General features: G+C 39.4%; 1 protein-coding gene across 3 annotated transcripts; it reads right to left on the reverse strand.

The window, feature by feature from the left end:
* Positions 1-2,784: 2,784 nt before the first annotated feature.
* On the reverse strand, positions 2,785-23,326 carry LOC127373379 (poly(ADP-ribose) glycohydrolase). Of its 3 annotated transcripts, none has more exons than XM_051417800.1 (18): positions 23,225-23,326; positions 22,430-22,557; positions 22,255-22,343; positions 21,359-22,140; positions 20,746-20,868; positions 20,209-20,295; positions 19,864-19,938; positions 16,503-16,595; positions 15,144-15,298; positions 13,010-13,089; positions 12,853-12,913; positions 12,603-12,678; positions 11,167-11,314; positions 7,334-7,412; positions 7,084-7,192; positions 5,281-5,386; positions 4,085-4,213; positions 2,785-3,799 (listed from the first exon to the last, which is right to left on the reverse strand). In XM_051417800.1, the coding sequence occupies exons 2-18, from the start codon at positions 22,543-22,545 to the stop codon at positions 3,624-3,626; spliced, it is 2,484 nt and encodes an 827-aa protein (XP_051273760.1). In that variant the 5' UTR covers positions 22,546-22,557; positions 23,225-23,326; the 3' UTR covers positions 2,785-3,623. The 3 variants fall into 3 exon arrangements, with proteins under 3 accessions (XP_051273760.1, XP_051273758.1, XP_051273759.1); XM_051417798.1 differs by lacking the exon at positions 23,225-23,326 and adding an exon at positions 22,888-23,032; XM_051417799.1 differs by lacking the exon at positions 23,225-23,326 and having other exon boundaries at positions 22,430-22,881.
* Positions 23,327-23,369: the final 43 nt, after the last annotated feature.

Here is a 23,369-nt window from a genome sequence, read left to right on the forward strand (position 1 = left end):
TTCTTATCATGGAAAGGACAAAGTATGAATAATTAGCCAAAGAGAGCTCATGACAACGAATCCTATTTTTGTCTTATATCTTCAGTCCAAACAAATGTAAGCCACAGCTCCCAGGGTTTCATCAAACATATCAATATTCAGCTGATAATGCCTTTAATCTGTGGCCAAGAGAACCTTGCATAACTCCCTCCAAACACTACAGGGAGTTTCCACTAATGATCAAAAATGATAAGAAGTTATCATGAAGTAAATAGCTGATAATGAATTTAAATAGGCCTCCCCATTTATAATACAGGACCCTACATTATCGGAGCTGACCTCCTTGGAAGGAAACAAAAGCCAAAGTGGAAAGATTATATGGTAATGCTGTTCCAGCTTCAAAAAGAATCTAATGATGAACTGTTTGATGCATTTTATTGGTTCTCTGGGGTCTATTGATAATTTATACAACAGAATAAAGAAAACTTGCCGTTACTGTAGTGCTGCATGTGTATGTTAAGTCAATTCAAATGTCAGAGTGCACTACCTGTTAAAGGTTGCTTGATCCCCTGGTTCTCCGCATTGAGCTCCAACTCAAATCTGCTACTTCAGCAGCTGATTGCTAAACATCCTTATTCATGCTTCAACACTGAAAAAAATAATCTAAAACTATCATCGTGGATGCTTAAAATGCATTTTACAATATCAGCTAGTTATCTCTTCGCTACACTAGAGGTGCAGCTTTTATCAGTTAAGTAAGTATTGTGTGTATTTATCTGTGGCCTGTAATAAGTAATGGAGTAAAATCAAAATAATGTTTACCATATTTATCATCTTAGTTTAGCATGTTAGGTAGGACTGTGTATTGGCAAGAAGGTGGCTATATAATACATATCACAATACAGGCGTTACAATTAAATGTATTGTATTATGTTGCAATACTGTAACTAAGGTGATATATATATTTTAAGAGAGAACACACCACCACATGCATAAAATCTGAGTAAAAAACAGTTTCCATTTTTTATACAACCAGAACAGTGGGATCAGAATTTGTATTAACCACAGTCCCTGCTAACATCTTAGCCCTCAGTTTACATTTACGACACTGCTATTTAGCAGTGGGAGTGTGTTTGAGAATTGATACAATATCACAAAACAAAATATTGCGATACTATATTATTCTAACACCCCTAATGTGAGCATGCTAGCATTTGCCTATTAGAGCTAAACACAAGTTTATTGTTATTGTTTACTTATTGTCATTAGTTTTGCAGATATTTTGTTATAAAACAAAGTATTGGACAAATCGAAACTTTGACCTGATGATTGTACTATATGGAAAGTGGAGGGATCACCAGTTTTATCATTCATCCTAAATGCCCGTACCAAATTTCATTTCAATCAATTAAATAGACATTTAAATAAAAAACACTAATGTCAACCGCATAGTGGCACTAGAGGTAAAGTCAGTTTTATCCTCTGGGAACCATGAGTGTTAGTATTAGCGCAAATACATTCAGTAGATTTTTTTAAGTATATCAGGTTGGACCGACCACCTGACCAACTGACACTAACATGACACCGGTATGGCTAGAAACACTCTAAAATGTAGCAGGAATTTCAATTATGTATCAATAATATAATGAATCAGCAGGGGTATGTTAATGTGAGGAAGAACACCTACAGAAGATCCTCAACACTAAAAAGTGGCTACATTATAAATCAAAACAATAAAAGATGTATACTTTTGTGATTAGCTCTGCGCTGAGTGCAGTCATGTGCCAAAGTTGGATCATGTTCAAAAGACTAAACACTGTTCGTGACTTTATGACAGATGGTAGCCAAAAGGTCAAAGACACACATGGGGCTCAGTGCAGAGGGATCAATCCAGTAGGAAACCCCTGTGTGTCTCTCCCCTTGGGAGAGACGCCACCAAAGGCTTTTTCTGAACTCAGCACGCTACAAAGAGAGACCCCCTACTTCAGGTCCTGATTCCATGAAGGCAGACAGCACCAAGCTTAGAGACGCCTACACCTCATTCATTCACTTACAAGCTCCCAGGAGTCCATTCAGCACAGTCCGGGGACAAAACTAATTTAACATTCAACTAAAAATATTTAGTCCATAAAATCCTGCTGATTGGGTAATTTGTAAATTAACAGCCCATTAGACATGTAACTAGACATTCACACAAGGAGAACAGTCACAATATGTATCATGAAACACGTTATGTGTTTCATCAATAAGAGGCTAACAACATTCAGTATCAAATAGTGTCAACTTTCATCAAATATATAGCCTTGCTTAAACATAAGCAAGGCTTGTGGTGTTAGAATAAATAAACCCATTGTCATACATGTCATATTGTACTGTGTGCAAAGAATATTTTTTAAATGTCTACCATCACCACTAAATATGTATGATGCTTAAAACAAAATTGCATGTCATCAAACCTGAATACAAAGTAAGGTCTAACCTCTGAGACTTGCAAATGAAGCGGTGTTTCATTCAATAGGCAGAGGAGCCCCACTGCACTGACTCTGCCTCCGACTGGATGTTCTATGATCTACTCTTTACTTAATGAGGTGTCATGTACAGTTTATATAAAAGGTATGACCTTATTAAACTGTGAGTGAAAGGGGGAAGCAATAGCTGTGGAAAGATAAATGGCAAGGCTGCGCAGAAACTCATTTTTGCTCATGGGACAAGAGGCCCTCATTCTGATTGTTCAGAGATATATTACTGACATTTGTGGCTCCATTCAAATGGTACTTCAGAATAAAAGATAGGCAATATTAGAAATTATAATATTTACTTCAAAATGATTTTATTCAGAAAAAAAAACCAAATGTGTCAGAAAAATACCTCACTTTTAATTCAAGTGTAGCTATTCAACAATAATTACTAAAGGCCAAGAAATAACTAGACTGATATCAGTTACACAATTACACTGAAATCAGTTGTAAAATGCAGAAACAAGCAAATCAAATTAATTAAGTGCAACTGGGTTTTTTTTAATGTGGATCACATACAGCAAAAAAACCTACCAGAAAATAAATTCATGGATCCATGATTAGAATTTTGCAATAAACACAGAAGGAATGAGTTTATTTCCCAAAGAGCCGGACTGCTCTTTAAATCAAACCGCTTTCCTGAGACCGCTCCGAGCTCTCCAAACCCCGTTCTTGTTATTCTTTTCCTTTAACTTGATTTCTGACAGCCAATTCAATTAAGCTGGATATGTGTGGGTGTAAAAAAGGCAACATGACAAACTCAGAAGATGGATGGCAACCTTTGCTTCACCATTAAAATCACAATTGCGTCGTATTGAAGCTCAATCCATTGGCGTATTACCAGCAGCAGCAAAATGAACAGAGCTTGGACTGAAGTGCCAGACAGGGTCATAACTAATCACCTTCTGCTGTTCAGTTGTTCTTGAAAAGGATCTGCATGCTAGATTTTAATTTTCGTCTGCCCGTGGTGGACAACCACATATGGTAGACCCCAAACCGTTAATTAAAAGTCTCTCCACCAAACAAAATTGAAATAAAAAATAAAGCTCACGGCAGACAAAATGTTTTAATTCGGTAAGTGCTTCATTTTCTGACGATAAGGCACGGTGACTCATCAGCCACCTGACCTTAACGGCAGTCCGTGGGGACGTGTTGTCTGGCCGAGCCCCTGTCGGAGTCCTCTGGCGCCAGGGAGGAGCTGACCTGTTGGTAGATGAAGGAGTAGAGGCTGACAACAGGGCGCCGACCAAGGCAAGTCTTGCACACTGAGCTGTAGTACTGCCCCAAGAGATCGTACACCTCCCCTGTGACGGAGACAAGGAGATTGTGTATGTTGTCTAGTCTCTAAAGCGGACTAAAATCACAGCAAGCAAAATGTGGACAAGTTTTCTGGAATACCAATTAGCCATATCACTGTTTCTAGAGACCACATCATGTACAACAGATTCCTAAAAGGAAATATGATTCCATAACATAATTAAACGTGATATCATTTCTTGCATCACACCCTTGACAGAGCAATCATAACAAAAAGGCATATACACAGTTACATATAAACAAGACGCAGGCAGAGCGGTTGTTCGCCTTACCCACACTGATCTTCCTCCGAGTGAGGAAAGAGTGCATGTTGTAGACATCTGTCATGAGCTGGCTGTCACCAAAGGTGAAATAGGCTACATCTCGGCCCGCCTCAGCAGCTGCCAGCATCTGGAGCAGAGCTGGAGGAGAAGAAGCCAGTGTTAAACCTCAACAGTGAGACTGGCACAAAAACTTTTAATAGGGCAAAAGGATTGTACTTTGCAAATTTGTACACAAATCATTCACATTTTCTTATTTGTAAAAATACAGCAAATTTGATAGAAACAAAGGTCTGTAGAGTCATTCGGTGGCTGCTGCTCACCATAAAAGTGTGCAGCACCAGCCTCTGTGGCATGTACAGTAAAAGGTAAGTAATCGGGGGAATAGGTCTCACCCCCACTGAGAACTCTGGATTAGTTACAAAGAGAGGCCAGGTCTGGCCCCAGAGAGCTGTGAATATTTTAAGAGACTGGAAATATGTCTGCTGATTAATGAAGGTTGAGAAAGTGGCAAGTTAACGAGCAAAACTGAATCAACAGTTTTTCAGTAGAGAGCTTAGCTGAATATGTCCCCACTTCAGCAGTTTCTATACCCTGCTTTCTTTCAACTGTGTTTTTTTTTTTATTATCTGACAATTAAAAAATAGGTGGCTATGTGAGGCCACAGAAGGTAAACCCAGGAGGAGAACTGAATTACAAAACTCCTACCGGGAGGCATGTCATTAAGCAGACAGTAGGTGCCTATGGAGAGCTGTACCTGGCAACAGCTAATTAACAAATATGCATGAACGTATGTTACTGTTTGAAAGCACAGTAGGTCTAAGTAAAGTAGAAAGCGAGAAACAGAGCTACTGTACTGCGAGCGGTTAGCATAGTCTCCTGAAGCTCCCTGCTCAGTGACAGTGATACAAGGCTCAGACAAAAAGCTGTAACGGATTGATGGACCAGAGCGGGCGATCAATTTCACTATTAATGAAACATATTAACTTTGTCATTTGATCAATAGAAGGAAGGCGACGAATAGGCTTTAACTAAATGAACGCATTCCCAGAAGACAAATGGATGCCCACACTGATCTGCTGGAGCCTTTCAATCTGAAATTTATTCCGTTATATCCAGGAAAGAAAGCCTGCTTAGACTGCCAAGTGCACAATCAGAGCACATTTCTCTGCACGATGTACTGACGGAAGCGTTACGTAAGTGCTCACCTTTTAGACGTGTGTCACCCCCGAAAACACCACATCCCCAGTTCCCTGTAGCCACTGCCGCAAGGTTCTGTTTTTGCTCCTCAGGGCGAGCAAAGCCACAGTAGGCCTACATGAAGACAGAGTAAAGGGAAGATTTTAGGAAAGGAAATGTTAACACAAAGCAAAAACACAATTTGATATGACAGGACTCAAATTCACAAACTTTCAAAGATTTCAAGGACCCGCTGGAAACATGATTTAATGCATTAGGTCAAACAGGGAGCGATTTCAGATTCTGTCATTGCCTCACCATAAGCAAAGCCCTTCTGTCATCAAAATTGTGAATGAAACAGGTTGTTCTTGGGATGACATTACATCAAGTCTTCAGCCACATGAGGCCGGGCCACTCAAGCAAGTGGGGAATGATATGTCATTTGGTACATAAAGGCAAAATCAGCTCTGAGCCTGAGGTCTTGGGATCGTTTCAGATCACTGGTATGTTTTATAAGAACCAGGCCTAAAGAACGTCTCCACACTATGAAACACAAATGGAATAGAAAAAGCAAAAAAGTAATTCCATTTGCCTGCAGGCCTGTGCTTGACACAACATTCAGTGTATAAAATCATAAAGGTTGGTTGGCCTGGCTGAACATACATTTTTACATTTCACACCCCTTATCATTGGTGTGAAATTCGCGTGGGCTTTACATATTAATAACTGCACATTAGGGTCTAAACCAATATGCATGAACAAGAGCATTTGACATGTCAGGTGGATTGTATGCCACATGAGGAATTATTTCTAAAAGCAGCAGATGTTTAATGAAAGATCTGAAGGGGCCCAGGACATTCATTTTCACACTGGAAATGAAGTGAAAAGTGAAAATGAATTGTGAGTGCCCATCCTCCCCCTGACCACTCATAAATTCTTCCTTTGAAAGGGCAGATATGACAGTTAGCTGAACAATATTCGAAACAGGATTGATCTTTATGTTGGTGCATTCTTCACACCCTTGTCAGAGCTGTCAAACTCCTCCATGCTTTCTGGCAGCAGACTTGACAACATCAACATCTTGATTTTTTTTATTACGAATGGACTCTGGATCTTTGACTGGGAAGACTGCACACATGCTTAAATTCCTATTTAAAAAATATGTGATGTAAATTCAATAATTATGATTAATTGCCCTGAGGTCATTTATGTTAACATTAAAATTCAGTCTGGGCCTAATGGACAGTGTAATAAATAAGATTAAGCTTATTCTCTACCAAAATGACAATCCATCAGTCTGTATTACATACACTTATCTATAATTCAAATATTTACCTTGAGAAAGGTAAGCATGAGTCAATGTCATCTCGGACATTTGTGTTGACACTGTTTTCTGATTATCAACCTAATGGACTGGCACTTAAGTCACTATATCTGTGTAAACCAAATGTGAAGCGAAATGTCAAATAAAGTTAAAACATAACATTACTGCATACAGTGTTAAAGAGACGTGACTATGGAAGATCAAAGCGTAACATCAAAGAGCAGTGCTAGATTGCCCCCATACTTCCACTGCCATAAATTATACAAACTGTTCATTTGTCTACAAAACAAAAAAATGCACTTACAGCAGCACTCGCCATACAGTTACTAATACCCGTTTTCCAATAAGCTGACACCACAGTCTGACCTAAACCAGGGCCAGAAGCAAGAGTAAAAGGCACAACCCAGTACTCATGTTTTGTGACATGCAGAGCAAAGAAACTTAACAGCAACACAACAAAAACACTCTCACGCAAGAAATACATATTAAAAGAAAGAAAAAAGATAACCTTGTTGAGTTCTCGGTTGATTTTCTCTGGGCGAAACTGTTCAAGGAAATTCCTGAACTGCAACGCGTCAATGGCCACAATCTCTGTGCATCTTCTCTGCCACCCATCTCTGAAACAAATCAAAGAATTGGTTCAAACCGGGCAATCATTTTTGGATGAACCAACTGAAATTGCCCTTCCATGAGGGGTTAAACGTAGTATTTAGTTATTATTTGAGCATTTTAAGGTCTTTCAAGGATGCAATAAATACCTTGGAGTTGTGTCCTGGTGGCTGCCACTCCATTGGTAGGTCTGAGCATAGCCTGTGTATTTACTGTACTGCTGTGTACCTGGTAATAACAAACAGGGACACTGGACATATAACCACTGCAAAGCCTTAACATATTACTCTTGACATTTAAACATGGTCAGAATTAAAGAATACTTTTAGTTGTGTTTAGGTGGCAAAGCCTAAAGGTGGATAAGATTACACTGAGTTAATAGGCACATTAACTCCAGTTTAGGCACATCCATTAATACACTATAGGTGGTGGATAAAGTATGCTAAGATTGTGTGGCAAACAGGCTCTTAAAGAACCATCTAACTATATTTAAATATGTATTCATACAAACAATAAAATAACAAGTAAACAGCAAAAGTAAAAAGACAAAAGACCATATTGCATAGACATTTAACAATACAAATTGCTTTAAAAATTCCTTGTAATGACGAAAGGTTTTCAGGGGGTGTGTCTGTAGTGATTCTCCCTGATGTGATCAAATGAAACAGGAGCAGCTGTCTCCTGACAAGAGGAAGGTCAAGTTATTACCCCCATTGAAAACCCTGTGAGAAGCAGCGACTGACCGCCCACAGGGGAACACTCACCACCCATAAAGGGGGAGCGGAGGGTGGGGAGGCAACAGCACAGTCAAACAAATGAGCCCACAAATTAGCTTCCCATTCATTAGCGCTCATTAGTACCTGGCTGTCGAGAGCACTCGCTGAGATGCTTCATGCTGCAAAGTGAATAAACCAAGTGATTAGTAGTGGGGCCTTGGTCAGCAGGTATTAGGAAGCACACATGGGGGGGAGGGAATCTCTAGAGCGCACTCCACTTGACAGACATTTCACTAATAATCAGCCTGCCTCTCACTTTTTTAAAGTAATAAGCAAAATGACTGCCTGATTAAGACCCTGAAGCACCTAATCTAGTTCACCAGTATGCCATTATAACAAAAATTATGTTTACAATCCAACTGGCCACATATAGACATCTCAACCTTTACCAACCTAGGAGCAAAACGACCATTTGTATCAACACAAAACCAAGAGCACTTATGCTATGAGCATAATTTATGGATGAGAAAAAGGAGGTAGTCTGTGCAACATTGCACACTGCTCGTTCATCAGATTTCTGACTCATAAGATAACAGAATCTCCAGTTTGTTCGCGCTGTTCAATACCTTGTTGAGAGTGGCATTTCTTATGCAAGTATGTTATGAATATTCAGCTTTAAAATTCAACTAATGCATTACAACGGCAACAGAAAACAGCCAAGTGGAAAACTAATCTCTTCTTGAAGTTGGCACAATGAACTCTAAATTAAACAGTTCAATATTTTACCAATACAATAAATTACTTTAAGAATATTTTTAAATATTCTAATGATGTTAAAAATAAGATATAGAAATGTAAAGCATGTTAAGTTCACCATGAGATACCAAAGACATACCACTGGCGTAGCTGATGTTCAATGCTCCCACCATAAAAATAGATGGCTTCATACAAACTATTCAAACACCTGACCTTCTCTGGTCCTCCAAAAATACCAAACTCTATGATCAACCATATTTGCGTTTGAAAGGAATAACCTTTATGATTTAGATTTTTTTTTATGCAATCCATTTGTCATTTAAAAATTATTTGTAGTAGGAAGCAGATCCTGGCCAATGAAATGTGTGTCTGGTTATTAGAAATGATTTCTAAATAACAAATAGGTTGCATAAAAATCAGCAGGTGTAATTCCCAATGTTTCCTGAAGGTTGTTCCATTCATGTGTAAATACATCAAAACAAAAAGTGTCTCATATTTGTTGTGGACAAGAGACTGTAAAAGGTCAGAGGCGCATCTCATTGCCATGTTGAGGCAAAAATGGGCAGCTGAGGACATCTGCATGTAAACCAACAAGGAGTACGCTGTTACAGTAACATTAAATACTGTCAAAACTAGGTTTCAAATAAAGTCAAGAAAAAATTCCCTATATCTCCTGTTTGCGTCAAGCCTGCTTCGCATTTTCTGGTCAGTACTGCCATCAATGAATCATATAACTTCTCCTTGATACTGTTTATACTTTTGACCGCCCCTATGGCAGCCAGATATCTAGCAATCAAGGAAAATTCAATTAGGCCTGGGCACTTTTGCAAATTTCAGTGCAGAGGTAAGATCCATTAGCTCCCCCACTGTATGCCAAAACGTATCACAGGGGAATATGATTTACCACATGGCCACAATGCAGCTAAGGCTTGGACTTTTACAACAGGGGGACAAGAGATATGGGCAGGGTTTAATAAAGATGATGGAATGGAATAGTCCATTAGCGGAGCAGGTCTTGGGCAGGTCTTCCAGCTATAATTAATTCTGGGCCCCAGTAATAAAGTTAAGTGGCGTAAGTGGAAGCGAGGAATAGATGCCCGGGAAGAAGTCTGAAGGTGACTCCACTAAAGCGAGAAGACCTGATGCAGCGGTATGATTGCTGATCAGGAGGGTGGAGGCTCTGTTGCCTCACTTCCTGTGCTAAAACGACTTGTTATGCAATATAAAGGCAATTCATCTATGTACAATGGGCATTTTTAATTGATTATTACTCATTTACACATAACATTCTGGTGAATTTAAGTCTTATTGACCCTCCTTTTTCCACCAACTATCAAGAGCTATTGACCAGCTAGTTGCTAACTTTGTCTATCTGCCATGTGGTGCTAAACATCTGCCTGTTTCTGGAAACAATGCTGATGACAGTGGTGAAAATGAGCCAAAACAATAAAGCTAGGCGCTGGAAATCAGAAACAATGAGCTGAAACACCCTGTAGAGCTGAGAGGAACTGAGGAGTAATAACTTATAGTCATTTGATTCATTGTTAGTATAAAAATATTGATGTTGCTTTAAGCCTATAAGAGAACACAATGACAGGGCACAAGTGTATTTACATGTACAACCCAAAATCACTAGTTTGATGTTTAAACTTCTCTGTGCACTGTTGGGATTAAATTCACTGTAGCAGTTACAACGCAGGGAGCTGCCATTTGCTCTTGCACACCTATTTAATTCATGTCAGCTAGCATGTATTCAGACATGGCTCAAAAGATCTATTTAAAAAGAAGTCAGTATTTTTACTGACCCAGGTATAATACACATTAGTGATTTAAATGTTTTTTATTATTGCAGAATTACAATTGTGTAGGCTTCCTTTAGTTTTGACTAGCTATTACTATGTTACATAACATCCGTTTTGTAACGTCTTCATCAAACGCAATCAAGCAGCTACAGGGTAGACAAACAGTGTCAGACAGATTAAAAAGAAGAAGAACAAAACAGACAGGAGCCATCAGCCTCCTGCTGGGACTCCTCAAGTCTAGCTCTTGTTACTTGGTCTTACTAAGCTATCCCAGCCTTGTTGTTTGTTGCAACCACTCAATACTGAAGTCAATGGGAATTACTCAACAGAAAGACCCAACAGAGCAATCAGGACAGCCCAATCTCCAACTCCCGACTGATGCGACTCTCCCCTTTGCAGCCAATCAAAAGGAAACGTGACAAGGACAGATGCAGAAAACAGGGCAATTGCCACAAACATCCTTTAGCCTCTTGCTGAGCCAGGATGGGGTAAATTGGAGGTGTGCAATGTGCACCCCATGCTGTGTGTGACTAGAGATGCCCATTGAGTTTCTTCTGTCAAATTATATGTCAAGCATAAGAAAAGTGAAGCTGGGGCATTATTGATCTGATCTGGATCAACTGACAAAATCATGAATAATTGAATAGTGTGATTCCTTAAGTGGAAATTATTGTCAAACAAGGTGACGGAGAGTTTTTGATCACTGACCTGTGATGATCAGACATTCATTATGATCCAGGGCTTCAGTGAAGAGTCGAGAAACAATAAGCTCGGGGTTGATCAGGAAACGGATTTCCTCCTGAACTAGACCAGAACTGGTGACTCCTCCTCCCACAAACTGATTGGCGAAATCCACCTGAAAATCAAGAGAGATCACTGATGATGAAACACTAAGGAACATCCATGCTCTTGCAGAATCTACTGAGTTGTTTAGTCACATGCACGTATTCTTATAAAACAAAACTGCAAACATAATTTAGATGAAAGTAACTGAACATTTTCTTTGACTGTGAAAAGTATAGTTTTCCAAACTTGGACAACAGGAGTAAAACACCTCATGAAAGGGTCTCAGCCCTTTGTCTTTTATCTGTGACAGAATCCCTGACAAGCCGATTGTGAAAGGAGGCCTGAGGTGCTGGCATTACTCAGACATCTGTCCCCCATTCCAAAATGAACTCTCAAGAGGAACAGCACTTAAGTGTGCTGCTGCCAGTAGCAAACATCAAAACAAGAGAGCAGTCCTACGGTCCAAAGTAAACATCTCCCTCCAGTCATAACACGCTACTAAACTGACTGCTGACTGATGCCTGTGATATCTTTCCCTGGTTGTGTTCTTTCAGGTTTGTGGGCAGATTTGTGACAATGATTTACTTGTTTATTTCAGCCTCTTTATGATTCAAAAGAAAATATTCATGTCATCGTTTCAGCTCAGACACAGGGCATGACAACTCATTTTTTTAGCCAGAAAGCAGCCATGCGGAACATATAATCCAGATTCAGGACTGACAGTTGTTGCTCATTGGCCTGTAGACAGGCCAGACCAACCCCCATCACAACCCCAGGAAGAAGCTGCAAAGGGGTGAGCAGCAGTCTGAGAGCAGATCTCCCCAAACTGGTCACTCAACTCTGGGACAGCGAGCCAGCCTCCAAAGTCTGCTTTGACAGGCTGTCAGCACCACCCCCACCCCAGCAGAGCATCCATCAATCCGGACCGCAGCGTGCCCCGGAGCTGGTCATGTGTGCACGTCAACTGTCAGCTTGTGGCAACTGGAGGCAAACAAAAGGTGAAAGGCAGAGCGGGCCATCCTGACAGTGTAAAGGAAGCATGGCCGACACAAAGAGCAAAGGAGGCTCAGAGGCCTCGACCCCAGTCCCAGCACACACTCCCTGCAACGTGTCACAGGCTCCCTCAAAGGCCTTTTCAGCAGTAGTAAGCATTCTGGGTGAAAGACTCCAGAATGTGGTGGCTCAGTGATTGACTACAACAGAGAGAAAAGAGGATGGGAACCAAGCACACGGAGGAGTGTCTCTCAAACTAAGAGCTCCTTTGAGGAAAAGAACAGGATTCTGCAAGGTAAAGTCCTTCTAAATCACACTATCATGTTATCTTTCCACAAGTGAACTTCCCCTCCTATTTGTCTTACCTGAAGCATTCCATAACCATCATCCTCAATGGTCCCTTCACAAGTGATGTGGAGGTTTGTGAGCGGAGTCCGCAAGCTGAAACACAAAGAATTAATTGTTTTCCAGTTAAGAGCTAGAGTTGAGACGCTGGATCTTTGTGTGCTTGGATTTAGCAGACTGCAGGGATTTGTGGCAGAAACAATTGACATACTACTACTGCTAATGGTGAAAATAACATTAGTCTGTGATTACAGTGTCAATATACTACACCTTTTCCAATTCAGAGGTTTGTCCAGGCTTTTTCGTGTAAATGTTACAAGTCCAGTAGGCTCTAAAAAGCCAAAAAAAAGGGAAGTGAGAAATGTCAATATTGTATCTTACTTTACATCAATAACAAGGTATTTGAAAATGAAATCTGAACACCTACTTTCCTCAGTGAAGCTCTTGAAATAGCACATCAGGGTTTTCAGCTTCTCAATCTTTCTTGAAGAGGATCCCTCAAACAGCCTACAGGGCCAGAAGAGATTATGAATTAATTTAATTCAATTCTTGTTGATATTTGACTACATATTATGTTCCTCTGTAAGAAAGCAGGTTATATATGGCACCACAGCCAACCACCAAGTCTTTCAGTTTCTCCAACGATTAAATAACTACAGCCAAGTGAAGGGAAAATGACTCTCTGTATAACCAGCACCATAAAGACACAAGACCTCCACTCTGGCCATGTGAGTTCAGTCATGCTTTAACTTTTGATATGAATTAGTTCATCCCTCACTCAGCTTCCCATTCAGTCACTAGCCGATTATGTAGGAGTTCCTTCGTTGTTACGACAATGGAGTTGCCCCAGGCTTGCCATCAAAGAGTCACACTCATGTGCCACTTCACAGCACTCACACAAAAAAAGAAACAGAGAGGGAAACAGGGCTCCCTCCTTGGGGATACATTAAGAAGCCCTGTGTCCCTTTAAAGCAACAGTGTCCTCAGGAGGCAAAAAAGGTCAATCCCTCGGAAAAGTAACACACACAAAGCTGTTGGTAGCGAGGTGCAATGGGTGGGTTTGAATGCACTCAGCTTTAAGCCCACCATCTCCCTCTCGAGCAAACTCTATAAAAGAACCCCACAGCCCAACTCACATGCCATAATAAATAGAAAGAAACGAAATAACGACAAAAGCTTGATGCACTGAGAGCCCTTCAGGGGCCAGGAAGCTCCTTCGTCGAAGTCAACTCCTGCATTCATTTCTACTTTTTGTCAGTGTGGCCCTTAGAAAAAATTGTGCTCCATGCAGTCCTCAGGGCATTCTTTTTTGACACAAGCTAGCCACTAGTGAGAGCAGGCTTTTAGTAACAAATAGCAATAAGGTCTTTGGGAAATAGAGTTAATACGCAATTATATAACATCAATATACCCCCCACAGATGTCCAGATGTAACTCAGGAAAGGGTATAAGTGACTTCAGTATGTCTAACAGCTGGGTTTCTGCATCATCAGAACCAGAAAACACTTTTCAACAGGGAAACACAGCCTGGAAACTCTGCTTGAGTTAAATGTACTTCAAAATAATAAATACAGTTTGCTGAAGTGCCATCGTTTTATCTTGATGTAAATGAGAAGTCTGCATTGAGATAAAAGAATATCTGCAGATAAAAAGCTTTGTTTTTATTTTCTCTACCTATTACTGTGAAGCAAAAATACAGAAATCCCTCAGATGTTTACAAAAGTAATAAAACAAAAATAATTTAATGATAAAAAACACACACTTCAAAACATTTAATATCTGGCCCACACCAAATTGGTGATTCAGGACAGATTTTAGTGGCAGGCTAAAAAGATGACTCTGGCTTTCCTTTCAACTCCCAGCCAAACCTTCATGTGAATGAAATACTGATGCGATTGAACTCTGTTACAGCCTTCTGCAAAACAGCCAATGGCCTTCTCCATTGTCAAAAGCAGCCATCTGAGTCAATGTTAATCTAATTCCCTGTTCCATTTAGGTAATTACACTGTGATGCCAAAAGAGATGGGGGGACATGACTGAGCAGTGATCTGCAGACTGATTTTGCATTACACCACCCAGACGATCTCCAGTGAAAGCTTGCAGGGATTAAAATAAGACCCTTTTGCTCTCCTCTTTGTCATATTTGTACTTATTACTCTGGTAAAACTGACAAGTGCCAAAAAAATAACATTATATTGAATAGTTCTGGTGAGTAGAACAGGCTTAAAGAAATGTCTGCCCTGTACTTTAAAATGTGATTACACAAAGAAAAAGCTCAAAACTGTGACTGATGTGCTCAATGTCTTATTTTTTCAGTCTTTCAGATCAGTGTGTAAATGAGTCAGACTGATCACGGTCTCTGATCAATACACTCTTGTTATAAGATAGTGTTTGCTCATGTGTAATTAAATAGATATACAATGTAAACCCAGCCAGAAGATAAAATGATAAGTGAGGAAAGCATATACAGTAGTGCCCCCTCATGGAAAGTTGTCACAGCAGCATCATTTACAACCTGATCGTGTAACATCATGTTTGAAACAACCACATCCCTAAATGACCTGAAGAAGTTGATGTCTGGGTAGTTGCAGTACTCAGTCCTTCTGGAGTTGCGTCGGGGGAAGGTGCAGAAGAAGGCGTTGGCGAGGAGACATGCCACCTGCTCCTGAGACATGGTGATGGAGTGGTTCATGCCTCCCTTGAGGAGGGGTATCGGCTAGAGGAGGAACAGAGGTAAAGCGGAGGAAGGTCAAAATAATTTGTTTTGTCAATTTGCCAAACGAGACATTGAAGTACGTTGCATAAATATACTAATTTGGCACCACTCTGTACTTCTTGAATCACCCATCATAATTACAATCAACCTCAATCCTTGCTCACCGGAGACCCATACTCCTTATACAGGTTATGGGTTTATAAATAAACAGTGCATGTGTATTAGCAATTCTGTAATGACTATGGGAGGGCTTGTTGCCCTAAGAACATGGACCAACAGGTAAAATGACCAAAATGTTTGGAAATGACCAATTTATAGTTCTTCAATATTCAACACATTCAATTCAAATTGCAAGCTATTTAACAGGTTTCTATGTTGTAATAGATCAGCAATGTAAGAGCCCATTTATTTTTCTTTAGTATTGATCTCTTCATCTCTCCACCTCAAATACAGATTAGTGGTCAACCGATATGGGATTTTCAATGGCCGACTTGGATGCCAATATTTAGAGAGCTGGGCTGCCAATGGCCAAGACATTTTTTATTTACAGCCTAGTGAGCGCAAACACAGTTTTCAGCAGAATCAGTAGAATTTTAGATAAATTTAAGACTAGCTACTCAATTTTCTATCCATCAAAAGAAACTAACTATTTACAGAAACCATTACAGAGGACAGAAATCAACTCTTACACTGTAACACATCTTTCTATGCTACTAATGTGTAGACCAGTGTTTAGTTTTGATGGCCTACACAGCACAAATCACTAAATACTGTTTAAGTGTTGTTTGCTGGTTGACGTTTTATTGTGTGTGTGTGTGTGTGTGTGTGTGTGTGTGTGTGTCACTTTGAGTTTTAAATTAATTTAAACACTAAATTAAACGCACAATTTAAACACAGATACTACGGAAAGAAAGGAGAAAACTAATTAGATTGGCTGCTTGGCCAAATGAATACACAAAAGCCTTTTTCAATTAACACAAACACACATTGTTTATCATCCACACACCAAAGAAACAGATGACCAAAAGGACTATAAAACATCGGACAAATGACCATCAATAGCTATGTGCCTTGACCTCACCATTTTTACCACCATTTTACAATATTATTTGTCATGTCGTGACCTTTGGGATCAACCTTCTGCGGTGATCTACTGTGTTACAGTCCAGTGAGTCCGTGCCTGTTGGTTAGTAATGGTTCTTACCTTGGTACAGAGCTCAGATGCTCTCAGTGCTAATTGCACCATGTCTGGCAGCAGGGAGTCAAACAGATGTTCAGCCGCATCAGTCTCCAGGACCTTGGAGAGAGCAAGAGATCTGTTTATGTTTGTTGTTTTGCCACAAAACTCAGCTGTGACATTATTAGCTGCTGGGGATGATTCGTTTGAGAAGGACAGATAACATTACTGGCTCTGATCCATATTATACTGTTGAGACTTTAAGTAAAATGTTACGGAGAAACATATATTAATTACATATAAGCAATATAAGCTCTTTTAAAAATGAGTATAATTCCACGACCCAACCTACAATACTGTGCATGCAGATGTAAAACAGCTAGTATTGAACATTTATAAGAGTTGTGAAATAAACACACTCATATTATTAACATTCGGGCTTTAGCCAGACAGTTTCTCTATAATAGTATCACCAGAACCGAATATTAAAGTAACATATCAACCATCTATGACTTCACAACACTGCCTTAGTGCTCCGACATATCTAAGACAATATATGCAACCCCTGTTTACACCCATATTTACTACAAAATGTCAGAATGATCAATCCCAGAGCAATTTCAGCAAGGTTGCGCGGCCATGCCAGCTGATTAAACAGTCTTTCTGGAAGAGATGCAAATGACCAAGCATTTGAAATAGAAAGGACAGTGTGTTCCCAGAACAAGGAGCCTTGACTGGTGATTTAGCCTGGGACATTTATATTATGGCAAAGGAAGCCTGACTAAACACTGTCATAAGTAATGACCTGGTTGACATCATAAACTGTTCCTATGGGCGTAATAAATGAAGGCAGTTGACAGGGCGAGGGAGTGGATATAGCTGAGGTAGTATAAGCCAAGCTCTTTAAATCAGCAGAAGACAGTACATCAAATCAACTGAACTTAACTCTCTCTATGACTTGATACAGGTCTGTACATCACACCAAACTGACAAAGTAATCAAGCAAGATGCGGGGGTGTGAGCAGTGAGAAACCAGAGCTCCCATACAGATTTAACACAACGCCAACTCCTGTTCTGATTCCCCACAGGTCCGAGCAATAAAGCAATCTGCTCGGCTGCGTCTGTGGACGTGTGACCATGTAAAAATAAAACACTTGCACGCTCATAACCGTAAATACAACACTGGTTGGGGCTGGTGAAAGAGAAATGAACAAAACCGATGCTGTCCGTCAACTGCTTTTCAGTTATTCATAAGGTGTGCGTGTCGAGATGAATATTCAATGAAGCTGCCTGGCCCATCACTCCATGCCATTCATGTCTACTTTTCTCTGACACTCAAAATTATTCTGCTACAGTGTCTCCAATATGGCATCTCCAGGGGAAAAGTAACAAAAATGGCGTACATTACATTGCACTGTTTGCAATTCCCTATTTTGCTTGCATGTTGCACTAGAAATAAATCAAACACGTAGGATCCTCTCTGATTGTTTTTAAAATGAAATGTAGAAACAAACTTCAACACTATATTCTGTGAGCTATATGAGCTGCTTTCTATCAATATCTTAGAGGTATTGTCCATGTAGCCTAATTGCTACCGCCCCTTCAGCATATTAGACTATCAAAAACACAGATTCATTACTCAGTCAAGCTGTGAATAAATTCTGTAAGGGACAGAATAAATAAACAGTCTATGTTTAGAGGAACTGTGTGTGTCAGCTTGGCAATAAAATGGCATAAATAAAGCAAATATATTTTGTGTGATCTACAATGACATAAAAAAAAGTTACCTGCACATATCTAACATGAAACACAATTGTGACACCTTACATTTTCACAATTGTAGGGTCAATTTGGTGTCTACTGAACAACCAATCATCATTGACACCAACATACCTACTTTACTTCAATCAACAAAACAGTGAGTGATCAATTGTTTCATTTTATTTGTTACAATTATGTGGCACCTCGGTTCAAATACAACTCTGTTTAAATATATTTGATGTATTCCAGTAGATACAATCCAATCCAGCTGCAGCAACAAAGCTCCACTATGGCTAAAGCCTCTTAACATGTTCAGATTTTATCTAATAAAATTCCCATTATTACATGATTTATGACATACATACAGGACACAATTGATTCAACGGTATAAAGCTGGAGTAAAGCATTCTCTGGGATGTAATGTCAGCCATTTTTGACAAGTTACTTACTGTGACCTTTTGGCAAAACATTAAATTATTTTTCTATACTCGCACTTTGCCTCTAAAGGCCTGCAACATTTTCCTGTGTGAAATCCATTACTGTTCTTGTGCAAAATGACACATTTGACATACTGGCATTCAAGAAAAAAACTCTACATGTACTTTTTACCTGAGATGTGAGATATTATTCAAAAAATGTAGCTGGCATATTCTAGATGATGCCATACAAAACAGAGTGGATGAGTGCTCCTGCGCTATAAGGGATATAAAGCCTATTATCTTACAGGTTCATGGTTTCTTGTATAAAAACACTCATGTTATGACAAGGCCCATCTCCAAATGGAATATTCCCTTTCATGAGCCAGACAGAAGTACAGCCCTCCCTGATTCTCTACACAGGATGACGCAGAGCGCATCAAGACAACAGATGATGGATGGCCTCCAAATGAGACTGGAGAAGACAACCAATGAACCAACAGTGCTCTGGCCATAATGATACAACCCATGCCTATCTTATTTTTGGCCTATAAAGAAAATAAAAAAATAATAAAACAATATATTTTTTTTATCCAATGTTGCAAAGATGTGCACATACATGCTCTCACAACGCTTGAGAAAGCCTTGTAACAATACAGAATAAACCTTTTCACAAAACCTATGAAACTTCATTCCCACACTTTGTCAAGTATTTACTTAAAAAATACTGACTCTCAATCACTCTATGTGACAGTCTCATTATACAGCATAAACTCCTGACCGGGTTACTACATCGATATTGATTTGCAATGCCACTTAAATACTGTTCATACCAAGCTAAATCTAGGCTGGTGTCAAATGAGACATCCGTATCACTGTATCTTCCACAAACTGAAGATAATCACTAACTAATGAGCCATCTGCACTTTGTTTGACCCAAGCTCTGTGAGAAGCACTGACATTGGTTTACGATACCTTCTGTTGGGCAATCACGTGCCATGATTGGACAGTTGATGTTTCATTAGTCTACAGCTAAACCTTTAACATCTTCAACCTGTGTCCATCTGTGTTTACATGTCTGGATGCCAGTATTAATTCAATGACTCTTTCGAAGAGGTTTTGAGAACAAAATAAACTTCATTCACTACTTCTGGGTTCAGTGACATTCATAAAAAGATCAGTAAACATAACAGATATTTAAACTGTTTTACCTTACTGCAGTACAAATGTAATGCTGTGAAGTCCCATTTCCTGGCGTTTGAGGCACTGTAGTTCAATATTGCATCCTGTAACAAACAAATTATGTAATTATATAAAATTGAGATGCAAAAAAAACCTGTATTGTCATTTTTTAGTTAGAAACACTACATACAGTATATGTATTAAAACCACAAATTTTCAAATTCTGAGAGACTATACGCCTCTCAGTTTCTGGGCTCATGACGCCATCTTATGGTACAGTCTGGTAACAACAACTAGAGTGTACTGTGCCTTTCGTTTTATGAAGTGAAATGCATTTGGTCATGCCAATAAATGGATGCAGATGTGTAACTTACCTTCAGCTCATATGGGCTTGTAAATTTATTGTTTAAAGTTTCCTTGATAATCTCCCACCGACTCTTATTCTGCAGTTCTTGTGTTTCCTGTGGGAGCACAACCTTTGTTAGGTCTCTGTAGCATGAATTCAGTTTGCTTTTCATATAGATTAGATTATACTTTATTATTATTGTTATAATTATTATTATTCATATGCAAAGAATAATAGCACTGTGTTGTTGTGCCCGTTTCCTGCATTGATTACATGAATAAATTGATTAAGTATTGTTCATCATGATTTCCATACAGTAATTTATTTTACTCATGCACATACAGACTTGAGACATGAAAAGTGAACGTGAATCCAGCCTGTTTAGGCAGGTAACATAACTTGTAGAAGCACATGACAGTCTTACATAAAGAGATATTTCAACACTTTCAAACAACACTTTGTAAAATATATTAAATATTGAAGTGTTCATCCTATCATCCTCATTGGTAGAAATAACAGACTGATTTTTTTATACTGGCAGGTCTGTGAACACTTGGCCCATTACCTCATCTTTTACAGGAAACATGTTCCAACTAGAACAGGGCATCTTGACATGGACATCATCCCAAGTATCCTTGAACTTAGAAGGATATGGAACAGGAACTTTACCATTCTGAAGAAGGTCTGTCTGTGAAGGGGAGTGAATGAAAACATCAGTGAATAGTCCTCTTAACAATAAAATACAGATCTGTGAGAAACTCAAAGAATGATGATCATATTAAAGATCCTGCTGTTGCATGTTAACTTCTTGCCTTTACATACTTAAAAATCATTCTGAAAGGCTCCACAATAAATATTTACATTGTTCAAACTACTGCTGAAACAAGCAGACTTAGAGACATTGTCACAATGTTACGACACTTAAAGATTTCCAAGTTGAAGGTCATCAGTGATGATTTGCCTACGATCAAATTCATGTTTGACACTACAGTTTATAGTCTTGTAATAATGCACTAGAAATGGTAAAGAAACAAACTACAATAAGTTCTACATTTCAAAAAACACAGTGCAGCAGCATGAACCTGTAAGACACTGGGTTGACTAATTGAATGAATGTTAAATTACTAAACCACCTGAATGTGCTGTGAATAGTTTAAAAAAGAAAGAATTGCTCAAACCCTTATCATCACAGTGTGCTGGCCAGGAACATTCTTCAGTGGAGGAAGTGGTCCGCCACATTCAGGCATTCTCTTTAACTCATTGATTGGCGTCCCCAGCCATTTGACATCAGACTCAGCAGCGCTAGAGTCATTGCCTGCAACTTGTTTGCCTGGGAACTTATCTGGCCTGCCCCGCCTCACAGGTAAACCTGACGATGAGGTCCCTGACGATGAGGTCCCTGACGATGAGGTCCCTGAAAAGAAGTCTGTTATTTTGGTATTGTGTTTGACAGATTCCTCTGTGCTTGCTGAGCATGTCTCCATTTCTTGTTTTTCTAATCCATCATAATTGTTGTGCAGCGTCTGCATAAGCCCACTCCCTGCAGAATCCTTGGAAGCTGGTGACACAGGATTGTCTTCATCCAGGTCTTGTGGTGTCATGGGTTGGGTTTCTTCATCTGAGTCAGAGAGAGCAGGTTTTTCAGCATTTTGGCAGTCCAGAGACTGCGCTGAGGTGCTTTGAAAGTCACCATCATCGGTCATTTCTACATCCTCTTGGGTTTGGCACACTTCAGCTGTATTTGGGTTTTTTGAGGGCTTAACCAACCATCGTTCAAGAGTATTTCTGAACTTGTGTTGCTGTCTGGGGCCAGTTCTTTGATGGTAACTTTTCGTCTTCACACCTCGCAAAACATCTGCTCCAGTCTTTGGCCGTATATTCATCTTCGTCTCTGTGTTGTTTTTCCTCCTTTCTTGATCTACTGTCTCATTGTCTCTGCTTTGAATACCTAAAATTGAGACTGAAGAATAAAAGAGAATATATTGTTTTACAAAGGGGGGGGGATATAGTAAAATGAAGCCAATAACTTGTTCGGCATATACACTGCCAGAAAAATTGCATTTAACCAAATTACCTTTGACAGAAGACGAAGGAGACGTTGGGGCTTTGATGTCAACCTTGAGTCTCTTTGCTAAAGGTTCAAAGTCTGTCAGAGCAGTCATTCTACAGAGGGAGAAAGCAACACATAACTTTATTTTGAGACAGATGTGCGTCTTGGCTATTTGAAGACACACAAAATGTATACTCACAATACAACTTGAGCCGACACCACGAAGGAGGTGTTTTTTGGTTTTGTCCAAACTTGTTTCTGGGGCAGTCCCTTCTTCAACAGGTGAGCAAATCTTAAGATATGGTATGCAGCCATACATGACACAATCTATTTCAAAACAGCACACACAGGTACTTTAAAGACATCATTATCCGTGTTGCTACGTAACTAAGTAACGTTGTCTAATTAACTATTGTTAGCGAAGTGTCTAACGAGGCAGAAAGATGCTCTTTTGTATTTCAATATCATTCAGACATTTGCCTTAGGTTGTAGTTACTTGTTATCCAACACTGTCTAGAAACAACTGTCAGTCAATCATAGTTTATTAGCGAGCTTACATGCTAACTAGCTTTGGGCTACATCGGGTTGTCAACAATAGCTTGACTCAGAATACGTGAGCGGGTATTATGTAAAGTGCAAGCTTCCTGTTAGAAATACCTGTTAAAGTACAATATGAAAACATTTGTTGGTCTTGGTGTTAAAACGCACAATGATATTTTTTTTTTACTGTTACTGAACGCTGCTAAACGCCAAAACACTTCCGCGTGTGTGTGACGCGACAACCACTCAAATAACGCGAGATCTCCAACGCTCGTCTCAGCGTTCACAACTGCATCGGTTATTTTAGTCAATTGTGCATACATTCAGATCAAGTACTGTCTAAACATAAGTCTGTTTAGACCATTGATTGTATATATAAATATATATATTTAGATATTATCCCATGTATTAACAATGCCAATGGACGGAGGAATGACAGTAGGCATGAACTCACCCACTTGAGAAAGTTTGTTTAAGCGTAAGCTATACCTATATACCTGTATGGTAACCAAGTTAAATCATTCAACAAATATTTACTGTCTTCTCACTCCATCGTTGGTTTGTGTTTGTTTTTTTTAACCCTCCTTGTTCACCTGTAC

The sequence above is a fragment of the Dicentrarchus labrax genome, unplaced genomic scaffold (assembly GCF_905237075.1).
Source record: "Dicentrarchus labrax unplaced genomic scaffold, dlabrax2021, whole genome shotgun sequence".
NCBI lineage: Eukaryota > Metazoa > Chordata > Actinopteri > Moronidae > Dicentrarchus > Dicentrarchus labrax.